The following is a 13,203-nucleotide window of genomic DNA, read 5'->3' as shown; positions in this document are numbered from 1 at the left end:
TATATTGAACCAACAAAAGAACTGGACAAATAAAACAGATTACTCAGATAAAGAAAAAAAAGTGAAGTGAAGCCAAGAAGAGGAAAGAAGATATAACAAGAGCACAAGATGCATTAGGAGCTTATTTGATTAATGTATTTAATGAATTTCACAGGTGATAAACAAGATATTAACCTTTTTTTTCTTCCTATTAGGCCATTCCAAGTAGTAAGTGAACACATTTTAAAAACGTGTAAGTAAGACGATGACACGAAATGCAGAGCACAACTTTTTCATTCCATTAAATTGGAGGAGTGTAATCTGTTTGTGGCAGCACAAACATTTTTCACTCATGTTAGCAGGCTTAGTCCCTGGGCTAAATGTCAGGTAAAGAATTGGTCTTCATTTTAAGAAAAACCAATATGTGAAAACTGTACTAGAGAAGCAATTTAACGAGCAAACAAAGCATCTGAACTGATGATCAACAGTGAGAGCAGGGAACTGAACATCTATTTAAGGTGTTTTGCCGCAATATTATCCTGTATAGACCACTTGAAAGTATTAGAATATTTGACAATAATTCAAACAGGACTTTGATAAATTTAAGACCTGTATTATGGTTTACATAACATTGTTTATTTTTTCCCCACACAAAAAGACAGTGAATTTACCCATTTGCCATCACTGGATGTATATTTTGGAGGATGTAGCTGTTTGGAGAAAAATTTTACTTTGGATTTCAATGAAAATTATGAAGAACTCCTTACTAAGGGGAAAAACATGTTCATTTTAAATTGGCCTGATGTTACTTTAACTTGTCTTTCATCAATGGCCAGCGTGGATAAAAATCAAGGATTTAAAAAAAAAAAATCGGATTTTTTTTATTTAAATAGGATTTTTTTGATAAAATGCTTTTTGAGGAAAAAAACCTAAAGATAGTTTTAATTAGGATACATTATAGCTCAAAAAAAATCTCATCGTGGAATAGGGATTATAAATTCTAATTCTATAGTATGAGACAATACACTCATGTAATGTTTAAGAAAAGTTTTGTAAATGAGTTCCAATAGTTCATGGATTAGGGACCCAATCTTATGAGGTTCTAGGGGCTTCTGTGTAGATTATTTAGGTTAATCTGTCTATCTACCCAATGGGACTCAGTGCTCAGTCAAGAAGATACCATCAGAGATGCTTAGTTTTGCAGTTCTGGACAAGGAGAAGTCTGGAGATAAATGTGAGAAGGGAGGGACAGGCAGTAGAAACAAAAGTGAAACTGTTTGAGCAGCATATTCCAGAAGTCTTGACGTCTTTCTGAGTGTAGCCTTCATTGATTTGAGATCTACCATACACTTCTCTCACTAGAAGGGAAAACCTATAATGGCAGCAGGCCATAAAATAGACTCAGTTTGGGAATATTTTAATGAAGTTCCTCTGCCTGTGGGTAAGACAGGCATACGTGCAAAATGCAAACAGTGCAACAAAATTCAAGGCTTGGCTGCCTGAATGAAACATCATGAAAAGTGTTCCTTCTCAGGAAGAAACTGCATTGAAGATGATGAAAGGAACATGTCTGAACATGCAGGAGCTTCAGGTTGGTAAACTTTTTTATTTCATACTTCTTTCTGCCTGTCTTCCTTCTGGACTATTCCTGAATTCTCATGTTTGAGCAAAAAATATAGTTGTAACTCTATGGTACTATCATTTTAGATGCAGTTGTGATAAAAAATAAATAGCTGAAATAGGTAGATCTTCCTTTTACAATTTTACCTTTAAAGTAGTATTGAGTGTCAGTGAATGCAATGAGTAATACTACATGAGCAGTATGGTAATAATAATTAAATAACTGCATTGACTTGTTTTGTTTAGGAGAATCTATCCTTAAGACTATCCACCTTCAAGATCACCATCATTTTCTATAGTTTGAGTTATCTGCCAATGACAGTATTTCAGTCACATCACGTATGTCACATAGCCACAGTATATCACCTGTAGCAAAAATAAATAAATAAATACAAGATCTCCATCATCCAGAAACAACCATAGATACATTTGTGATAAGAATCGATGAAAAAATTGCCCAGTTTGTTTATGCAACAAACTCTCCTTTCCCTTTCAGAACCCACACGTCATTAACATGGTTCAGTCATTAAGACCAGGATACAGTCCACCCAACAGAGCAGATGTCGCAGGAAAATTGTTGGATAAAGTGTATGAAACAGAAATTGAGCAGTGTGCAAAGGGTCTAGAGGATGACATTGTTAACCTGAGTCTTGATGGGTGGAGCAATGTCCACAATGATCCTGTTGTAAGTGCTTGTGTGACAACAAGAAGGGAATGTCTTCCCTAGAGAAACAATTGATACATCAGGAAATGCACACACAGCCAAAGATCTCAACATTGGGCTTAAGAGAAATGTTGAACACATGCTGAGTACCCTGAAGCCTATTGCTGTAACCCTGAACAAAATGCAGGGAAATAGCTGTTTTATTACTCAGGCTGTTGAAATTTGGAAGGAACTGAGTGAGATCTTAAAAAGAGAAACATGCAATGACAGAGTTAAATTACAAACATTAAAAAAACAAATAGGACAAGCACTATCTCCAGCTTATTTTCTTGCAAATATTCTCAATACTTGGTACCAAGGTCAAACCTTAACTGCTGAAGAAAAGCAGTTGGCTATGACATAGACATCTAGCAATCATCCCTCCATATGCCAACTATAATAAACTTCAGAGCTAAGGGTGAACCATTCAAGAATTATATCTTTGCTGATGATGTTTTAAAGAAAGCCACACCAGTGAACTGGTGGAAGTCACTTAAGCACTTGGATTCAGAGACTGCTGAAGTGATACACTCACTTTTAACAGCAGCAGCTTCTTCTGCCGGTGTAGAAAGAATATTCTCTTCCTTTGGACTAATTCATTCCAAATTGAGAAATCGTTTGGGACCTGAAAAAAAACAGGAAAGCTTGCTTTCCTTTTCCAGATTATGAACAAACAGGAAAATGAAGGTGAAGACTGAGTTAGCTGCAGAAGCCAGTATTTTAAGTTTCTCATGTTGACCTGGCTGACAGTCTATTTAATTTTTTTTTTTTTACTTTCATTTAACTATTTTAGTTAAAAACAATTTTAACAAAAACAAACCTGATTTTAAAAAACTTGAATGTTTAACTAAATTCAAAAATTCATATGCTTCATTTGTTAAAATATTATACATTTGCTGTTGAAGAAAAAAATCCAGAATACATAACGTTGTTGTTTTAGTTAAATAAAACAATTTAAATGTCTGTCTGGTGATCTTCTCCTCTTAATAGAGCATGGCAAGAAAATCCTCCAAATATTAATTATTAACCTGTTGAATTGGAGATAGTTCACCTCTCAGTGACTTCATAAATATCTGCTTCAATTACCTTTGGTAAATGAAATAACCAATCATTCATTTTCTGATATAGCTGTAAAACTAATCTGAAAAGTTTTCAAAATAAATCGCTTAAAAATGCATAGTGTGTACCTTCTAAATATGAAACCTACATCTATCTCTGAGTTGTGAAGAATATGTATTAAGGTTATAAGAACCAACAAGAATGCACTTTTAATGTAGAAATCCATTATTAAATCGAGTCTTCCTGACTAGTGATTTAAATCAAATCCACCCTGTCAATGGCTGATAGAACCATTAATTTGGTGTTTGGAATTTTCACCAAAGTTTTAAGATTAACACACCAGGTTCACACTGTTTTTATATACCCATTATCACGGGTAAGTCACCTGCCATGGAGGCATTTGCAAAATTATTTCCATTTATCAGATTATATTATGGATTAAAGTGGATCTACAGACTAACACAAAAAATAAGCATTATTTCATTGACTTGATCTGACTACAAAGACAGACATTCATTTCATTCTAGTTTACTGATAGTCTGAGCTAATAATTTTTACGTGAGGGAACCAACAAAGGGAAAAAACTGGGTTTATGTTAATTTAATTTATCTACAAATATAGTCAAAGATTTTTCACAAAAAAGAAGGGAGAATTCTCTTTGGTTTTACACACTATCTCTGTCCATCCTGGCTAATAGTCATTGATGGAACTATCCTCCATGAACGTATCTAATTCTTTTTTGAACCCTGTTATAGTCTTGGCCTTCAAAACATCCTCTGGCAAAAGAATTCTACAGGTTGACCATGCATTGTGTGAAGAAATCCTTCCTTTTGTTTGTTTTAAACCTGCTGCCTATTATTTTCATTTGGTGACTCTTTGTTCTTGTGTTATGAGGAGCAAACAATACTTAATTATTTACTTTCTCCACAGCAGTCATGATTTTATAGACCTCTACCATATCCCCCCTTAGTCATCTCTTTTCCCAGCTGAAGAGTCCCAGTCTTATTAATCTTTCCTCATATGGAAGCTGTTTTATACCCCTCACCATTTTTGTGGCCCTTTTCTGTACCTTTTTCAATTCTAATATATCTTTTTTGAGATGGGGCAACCAGATCTACATGCTGTATTCAAGATGTGGGCGTACCATGGATTTATATAGAGGCAATAAGATATTTTCTGTCTTATCTATCCCAGGGGTGGGCAAACTACAGTCTGCGGCCGCATCCAGCCCTGCAGACGTTTTAATCCAGTCCTCAAGCTCCCACCAGGGACCAGGGTTGGGGGTTTGCCCTGCTCCCCGTGTGCTGTGGCTCCACGCAGCTCACGGAAGCAGTGGCATATCCCCCCTCCAGCTCCTACACATAGGGTGTGACATTGCACCCCATAATGCTTTACATAAATATGCTTATGAGTGTAAATATGACAAAAGAGATTACCATAGAAGTCAGGAAATATGTTCAGAAATCTGCCAGCAACTAAGAAGATGGAAGGTTCTTTGCTGAAGAATCCCTACAATGATGAAATTGCTGCTCTCAAAAGACACTGAAATGATTTTAAGTGAGAAACAAAATCTTCAGATAAGTTATCTTTAGCTTACCTGAGAGCAGAATGACAATTATTTGTGAACAGCCTGCCTATGTTACTGGTAAAAGCATGGGCTGAAAAATCCACTCATTCAGGGAAAGCAGAAATCTCTCAAGTGTCATCAGCTACTCCAGAATCTGAGCTTTCGTTTCAATTGTATATTTATTAAATTATGTTGATATCTCATAGGGTTATGAAGAAAACCTTCCAAATGTGAACCAGGAGGGAAAGTAACAAGAAGCAAGCAAGCAAAGTTATAGAGTTCAGTATTGGGCAGAACCCTGAACGCAGGGATGATGCAGCTTGATGAGAGATCAGATGGGAAGCTAGTGGTGGGGATCTGAGAATGTGTGGGGTGGGTTATGGCCTGAACAGCAAGCACGGCAGGGGCATAATGTGGCAAAGAGAAGCAAACAAGGAATATTATTTTTGCAGCAACATATTGTATTGCTTGGAGAGGACAGAAGAGGAAGAAAGTTGAAAAGGAAACTGCAATAACCTAGGTGAGACATGACTAGGGCAGGGACCAATTTTTAGCTGTGGAAATGGTGAAGAGGTGGCGAATTTTGGAAGTGTTGTATATTGTGAAGCAATATGATTTGGCAAGATCCTGGGTAGGAAAGACAGGAAGGAAATTAGGATGACCCCAACATTGTAAGCTTGAGCGATTGAGAGGATAGCGGACTTCTTAACAGACTGAGAAAAGTGGAAGAGAACTAGTTCAGAATCCTACAAGGAGCACTTCACCCAAGCAGCGATCAATGAACTATGAACTAATATGCAACTCCTCTCCCTTTTTCTAGGATCACTACACGCTTAATACACCAGCAAATGAAATGCTAGTCAGTCAATCTTAAATAACTTTAACTAACTGTCTATTTCAAAAATATTTTCCGTTTACTATAACTTTTCAGTAAATTACACTTACTGGCCTTAAGTTGTCCAGGACTGATCTCTGATCAAAGACGAAATTGCTTTCTGAAAATTTGGGGAAATAATTTTCAGCTACTTTCAAGTGAGAAAAAACAAATTATTAAAAAAAATTCTAAATGGTTAAAAAATGCATTTCTTAAGTTGGTTCTAGTATTGGAGCTGGGATTCAAACAATGGGGAAAAAACAGCTTTCAATGATAAATGCCTTTGAATGTTCCAGCAAAAATTATTCTCATTTAGTAGAGCTGAAATCAGTTTGTTCACAACCAGTATTTCTGTTGTTTGCTTTTAAAGAAAATATGAATAACATTTTAAGCAAAAGGTACAGCAAGCTGTCCATGTATCCATGGCACCGTAATAAGTTAGCTGGATAAAAATTTACAGAAGGTTTACAGTGCATAAGGCACTGGTCTCTACGAAGTCTCGTGTTCAATTGGTGAGCATCTTTAGATGTACTGTTGAGCACTGAATATGAAAGAGGGTTCTGGGGCCCTCCCCATTTAGTCTGCACCTTCTAAAAGGTATGAAACCAGTGGTTATGTCTACAAACCAGCTGGGAAGCAGGATTTCCAGTGTGGGTAAACACATACACTAGCTCTGCTCTTGTGCCCTAAAAACAGTGCGGCTGAAGTGGCTCAGGCTAGCCACTCATGTATCATCCTGCCTGATCCCTTGTCTATATACTTGGGCAACTAGCTCAAGCCACCATGGCCACACTGCGTTTTTAGCAAAAACAACGAGGAGTCCTTGTGGCACCTTAGAGACCAACATTTATTTGGGCATAAGCTTTCGTGGGCTAGAACCCACTTCATCAGATGCATGGATTGGAAAATACAGTAGCAGGTATATATATACACGCACATAGTACATGAAAAGATGGGAGTTGCCTTACCAATTGGGGGTCAGTCTAACAAGACAATTCAATTAACAGTAGAATACCAAGGGAGGAAAAATCATTTTTGTAGTGGTACTGAGGGTGGCCCATTTCAAACAGTTAACAAGAAGGTGTGAGTAACAGCAGGGGGAAATTAGTATGGTTAAATTAGGTTTTGTAATGACTCATCCACTCCCAGTCTTTATTCAGGCCTAATTTGATAGTGTCCAGTTTGCAAATTATTTCCCGTTCAGAATCAGACTCCAATGTGAAACTGCAGAACTTTTTTTGTTGAAGAACTGCCACTTGTAAGTCTGTTATTGAGTGACCACAGAGGTTGAAGTGTTCTCCTACTGGTTTTTGAACGTTGTAATTCCTGATGTCACATTTGTGTGCACTTATTCTTTTGCCTGGAGAGTATCCGGTTTGGCCAATGTACGTGGCAGAGTGGCACTGCTGGCACATGATGGCATATATCGCATTGGTGCGCTAGCTCAAGCGGAGCTTGCACATGAATGTCTACCTTCACTAGAAATCCCACCTCCAAGCTACTCTGAAGACATACCCAGTAAGACAGGCCTCAGAAAAAATTCTAGCCACATTCAGTGTGCAAGCACATAAAGCAAAAACCCAAGGACTGATCTCCTACTATAAATGATTAATATCATTATGGGACAATGACAGTTCTATAGTTAAGGTCACAACTGAGCGAGCAAGCGCATAATTGAATAAAGTTATACTAACATGTCACGTTTTCTCATGCTAACAGCATGTTCTAACATTTAACTCTTTAAAAAATGATTTAAGAACCAGCTCAGCTACTACACACTAGCCTGATAGAAAAATATTTTTCTTTTTATTTATCCTAGCATTATATACATGCATAAACCCACAAATTAACTCAACATCAAGTTTATTGGATCATTTGTGTTTTAAAAGGTACATCATTGTATTGATTACAAAGCTATAAAAATAGAAGAATAAAGTTTAAATAAATACAATACACAGCTGAATTCCTTCACAAATATTAATTTTGAAGCAATGTCTAGAACCCTTTCTTGTGTAGCCTGCTTGCATTTTCCTTCACTGCAAATCAGAAAATACACCAAAGTTATTTCTATTAATAAAATGTGTATAATGGAATTAAACTGTATGCGACTCTGCAGATTTTTTTTAAAGTCTGTTTTATCTATGCTAGGTCAATACAATATTAAGACTTATTTTAATTGCTGTTTCCTATTTAGAATGTCTGGCCGCAATCCTGAAGTTGGCTCCACTTAGATCTCTGCACAAGCACAGAGAACAATAAAGTCAATGGCACAGGTCTCATTGCACATAATAGCTTTGAATAAATCATCAACTCTATAATTCAGATTCTCTACAAAAATACTATTTATGTGGTGTTAAATAGATATCTTAATAAAAGCACTGAAAATAGAAGTACAGCTTAAATCTCTTTACAGCATATGTACTTTTATATTACTATTATTTCAACTTCTTCAAAGTCTAAGTTTCAAAATCCAATTTATTTTTTACACTGGTTGACATTTTTGCATTTCTCTCACCTTAGACAAAGCAAGGCAATGAAGTCCATTTCACCTTTAGGTTCTCAAAGCAGTAAACCCTGCAGGAGGATATGTTTTTGAACTGTTTTTAAGGCTTGAAAAATCCATGTCTACCTTTGAAACGCTTCCCAGACAAGCGAGGAGACTATCAGCGCTTGGAGAGCCAAAACTCATTTAAAAACATTTTTAGCATTTAGAATTGCAAAGATAACCTTCCAAATGATAACCAAACCTAGTGTTAGCTTACTGCATCAGCAGAAGAGACAGCGCCAGTGCCTCTGTAACTCCTCATAGCCTTCCTAATGTAGCCAGTTTCACAGGCTTTATCCAGAGCTCAGTACTCAGTATGAAACTGAAAATAATCTCAGCACTACACTGCGCTGAATGCAGTACCGGTAAGGTATGAGTAGGTTTGGAAGGATTAGATTTTTATCAGTAAATGTCAGTGTGTGTATGGTGAAACTGACGTTTACTAATGGACAAAAAAAATATTTCCAGCAATAATCATTGAAGTTTGCAAAGAAGGAAAGGAAGAGAAATGCTGCTTAACAACTTATTAGAGTTTGATTTAAGGATATTTACTTTAGATATTTTGACACATGACATTGCAAATTTGTGTTTTAATGTTATGAAGCTTTAACTTTTGAATCTCAACTTCTATCACCATTAAATAATTATTGCCTGACAACCCCCATCATTTCCCACAACTGTGAACGTTTACCTTGATGAAATTGAAACAGTGTTTAAAAATAAATGTATCCATCAAAATTATAAATAAAAATCAAATTCTGCCAAGCCTAACTATGAGCAATGACAAAGGTAAACACTAGAGAAAGGAAAGGGGCTCTGAAATAAAGGAGCTAGGAGATATTACCAAAAACTACATTCTTCCCTCCCCATGAAACAGAGTGATTGAAAAACAACCACCCCTGCAGAAACCAGAATTGCAGAAGTAAAACAATGGAGGCAAACTACTAATGCAGTTTACAGAAAAACTGTCTTTCTTGGGGCCACCCCTCACCTCCCAATGTTTAGGGGACTCTGGGAGGGAAAAAATCCTTTCCCCTTCCAGGTGCTAGGAGAGGGCCACTACAAATGTATCAATCAAAGGCTAACATGAAAGACGATCGAACTTAAGCCTATCAGGAACTTAACTCCCTGCCTCCTCTCAATTTGGATCACACACACAAACCAGCCCGCCCTCGGGCTGCAGGTCATTAAAACAGAACCCAGCTGTGGGCATCAGTCCCAACCTTGCCGCACCCAACACAGGAGCAGTGCGAGTCCTGGGAAAAGTGGGAGGGAAACTGCACCTCAGATGGGCACGGGGAGGTGGGGTGACATCAACAGCCACATAGCACTTTCCAGAGGAGCCTATAACCTGGACGGCCCAGCGGCACCAGCTGAGCCCCGCGCTCCCCGAGGAGATGGGGACTGGAATCCTACCAACGCGCTGCCCTAGATTTCACTTGTGCATCGCGGCCACAACCACTCCCCGCCCCCCCCCCCCGCCGCCTCCGCTTCTCTCCAACCCGGCCCGTGCCCCCGGGATTTAACCAAGGGCCACTAAGAGCCACGCGCCAGAGAGCGTCCAGCGACACCGATACAAAGGGACCGTGACACGGTGAAGTAACCGCCCCCCGCAATGGCCTCAGGCCGTTCAACGCTCCCAGCCAGCCTCTCCCCCGCTGTCACTCGGACCCAACGGCTCCCCGCGCTGGCAGCGCCTCCCGCCCCCCGCCGGGGCTGGGTCCGGAGCCACAGCCCACCCCGGCTGCCAGCACGGGGCAGAGCGGAGGAGACACGAGGCGGGCAGCACCGGCAGGCAGGGTGACAGCCGCCGCCGCCGCCGCACCGCACGCCCCCACCCCTGGCGGCTGCAGCCTAGGCCGAGCCTGGAGTGGGAGAGGAGCCGCCGCTGCATCCCCAGGAGCCGCCGCCGCCGCCCTCAGGCTGGCTGCGCGGGAACCCACCCGCAAGGGCGGGGCGGTGCTGGTGCCCCGCAACACCCATACCCAGGGGCGGCGATGGCCCCGCGCCCTCCGCGGACAACCCACCCCCGGAGCCGGGTTCCTCCCCGGCGCTCCCCGCCCCCGGCCCGCTCAGTGACAGTTGGTCTCTCCCCAGCCGAGGACGGAATGTGACGCGCGTCTTGCCGATGGGCCGGTAACGGCCGGGGAATGGGGTTGGGGCTGTGCGCGCCGGGGCCCCTCCCTCGCCTGGCCGGCCCCGGACTCACTGCGCAGGTTGTGGATGAGCTCGGAGTGGCTGGAGCCTCCTGACTTCCAGGCCATCGCTAGACACACTCTGCGGAGGAGGTAGAGAGCCGCCTTCAGCGCCGCGACTGCGCAGAAAAGCTTGCCAAGGAACGACACAACCTCTAGCGCCGACTCAGGCACCGCCTCCTCCCCAGCCGCGCGCCCGCCGGGGGGAGGGGCCGCGCGCCCGCCGCCCCGCGCGCCCGACATTCTCAACGGCCGCCAGCTAGATCTGCGCACGCGCGTCCATAGAAAGGCAGGGAAGAGGTGGGAGGGGTCGAATATCTTCGTTTGGGTGCTGGGTGGGACCGGGGGCAGTAGAAGTCGCAACGTTCTAGCTGCGTCACTGTAGCTGTTGCCCACATATAAAATTATATCTATAGGAGGGGATATGTGGGATCTGTGTGGGGAGAGGCTACATGCAGTCGGTTGGAGCTGTCAGAGGCAGTGAGAGCCACAAGCAGCATGCCGCTGCACAGCCACACCTCGGCAAAGGCTGGAGTGTTTGGGATTTGGGGGGCGTGTGGGAGGGTTGGTTCAGGTCCGTTTTAAAGAAAAGGGCAGATGTGAAGTTTGAACCTAAAGCCAGGCTTCCCCAGAGTGCTGTGGTCCCAGTTCTCGCCTATCTCTCGTTATTAAACGTGGGGCACTTTAACAGCAAGGATGGAGTTCACAGGAGCTTTTTCTATGGCTTCCATCGTGGCAGTAGCTGAGTGACTAATATGGCGATTTCCTGCAATGTCCTTGAAAAACCTGGTTAAATTAAGTTTTAGTATCTTTGGAGTCCATTGTACTAAATACAAAAGTTATGTATGTTTGTAGGTCAGTATTGTATATACCATGCCTGGGGGGCAGATGTGAACTCTGGGAAGTGTTATGAACTTCAAAGGACTGCTGACAATGTGCCAAACAAGAATGGATTTAAGGGACATACAATGTTAAGTGTCAGGTTTCAGAGTAACAGCCGTGTTAGTCTGTATTCGCAAAAAGAAAAGGAGGACTTGTGGCACCTTAGAGACTAACCAATTTATTAGAGCATAAGCTTTCGTGAGCTACAGCTCACTTCTTCAGATGCATATCGTGGAAACTGCAGCAGGCTTTATATATACACAGAGAATATGAAACAATACCTATTCCCACCCCACTGTCCTGCTGGTAATAGCTTATCTAAAGTGATTTCCAGCACAAATCCAGGTTTTCTCACCCTCCACCCCCACACACAAATTCACTCTCCTGCTGGTGATAGCCCATCCAAAGTGATAACTCTTTACACAATGTGCATGACAATTAAGCTGGGCTATTTCCTGCATAAATTCAGGTTCTCACATCCCCCCCACCCCCATACACACACAAACTCACTCTCCTGCTGGTAATAGCTCATCCAAACTGACCACTCTTCAAGTTAAAATCCAAGTTAAACCAGAACATCTGGGGGGGGGGGGGGTAGGAAAAAACAAGAGGAAACAGGCTACCTTGCATAATGACTTAGCCACTCCAAGTCTCTATTTAAGCCTAAATTAATAGTATCCAATTTGCAAATGAATTCCAATTCAGCAGTTTCTCGCTGGAGTCTGGATTTGAAGTTTTTTTGTTTTAAGATAGCGACCTTCATGTCTGTGATCGCGTGACCAGAGAGATTGAAGTGTTCTCCGACTGGTTTATGAATGTTATAATTCTTGACATCTGATTTGTGTCCATTTATTCTTTTACGTAGAGACTGTCCAGTTTGACCAATGTACATGGCAGAGGGGCATTGCTGGCACATGATGGCATATATCACATTGGTGGATGTGCAGGTGAACGAGCCTCTGATAGTGTGGCTGATGTTATTAGGCCCTGTGATGGTGTCCCCTGAATAGATATGTGGGCACAGTTGGCAACGGGCTTTGTTGCAAGGATAAGTTCCTGGGTTAGTGGTTCTGTTGTGTGGTATGTGGTTGTTGGTGAGTATTTGCTTCAGGTTGCGGGGCTGTCTGTAGGCAAGGACTGGCCTGTCTCCCAAGATTTGTGAGAGTGTTGGGTCATCCTTTAGGATAGGTTGTAGATCCTTAATAATGCGTTGGAGGGGTTTTAGTTGGGGGCTGAAGGTGACGGCTAGTGGCGTTCTGTTATTTTCTTTGTTAGGCCTGTCCTGTAGTAGGTAACTTCTGGGAACTCTTCTGGCTCTATCAATCTGTTTCTTTACTTCTGCAGGTGGGTATTGTAGTTGTAAGAAAGCTTGACAGAGATCTTGTAGGTGTTTGTCTCTGTCTGAGGGGTTGGAGCAAATGCGGTTGTATCGCAGAGCTTGGCTGTAGACGATGGATCGTGTGGTGTGGTCAGGGTGAAAGCTGGAGGCATGCAGGTAGGAATAGCGGTCAGTAGGTTTCCGGTATAGGGTGGTGTTTATGTGACCATTGTTTATTAGCACTGTAGTGTCCAGGAAGTGGATCTCTTGTGTGGACTGGACCAGGCTGAGGTTGGTGGTGGGATGGATTTGTGAAAACCTGGATTTGTGCTGGAAATCACTTTAGATAAGCTATTACCAGCAGGACAGTGGGGTGGGAATAGGTATTGTTTCATATTCTCTGTGTATATATAAAGCCTGCTGCAGTTTCCACGATATGCATCTGAAGAAGTGAGCTGTAG

At 41.7% G+C, this 13,203-nt stretch overlaps 1 protein-coding gene across 3 annotated transcripts in view; it reads right to left on the bottom strand.

Annotated features, from left to right (window-relative positions):
- The window catches only part of PCMT1 (protein-L-isoaspartate (D-aspartate) O-methyltransferase), a 50,341-nt gene extending 39,529 nt beyond the window's left edge, over positions 1-10,812 (bottom strand). The window contains exon 1 of one of the 3 annotated variants that reach the window (XR_012158081.1): positions 10,557-10,747. Coding sequence is in view for 2 of the 3 variants with exons in the window: in XM_073337628.1 (XP_073193729.1) it covers positions 10,557-10,785 (229 nt within the window). In the remaining variant the exon portion in view is untranslated. Of the gene's footprint in view, positions 1-10,556 lie in introns of all 3 variants that reach the window. The other 2 variants (XM_073337628.1, XM_073337627.1) reach the window with 2 other exon arrangements.
- Between the last annotated feature and the right edge of the window lie 2,391 nt (positions 10,813-13,203).

Source organism: Lepidochelys kempii, chromosome 3, assembly GCF_965140265.1.
Source record: "Lepidochelys kempii isolate rLepKem1 chromosome 3, rLepKem1.hap2, whole genome shotgun sequence".
Lineage (NCBI taxonomy): Eukaryota > Metazoa > Chordata > Testudines > Cheloniidae > Lepidochelys > Lepidochelys kempii.
This window is presented reverse-complemented; position numbering and strand designations above follow the sequence as displayed.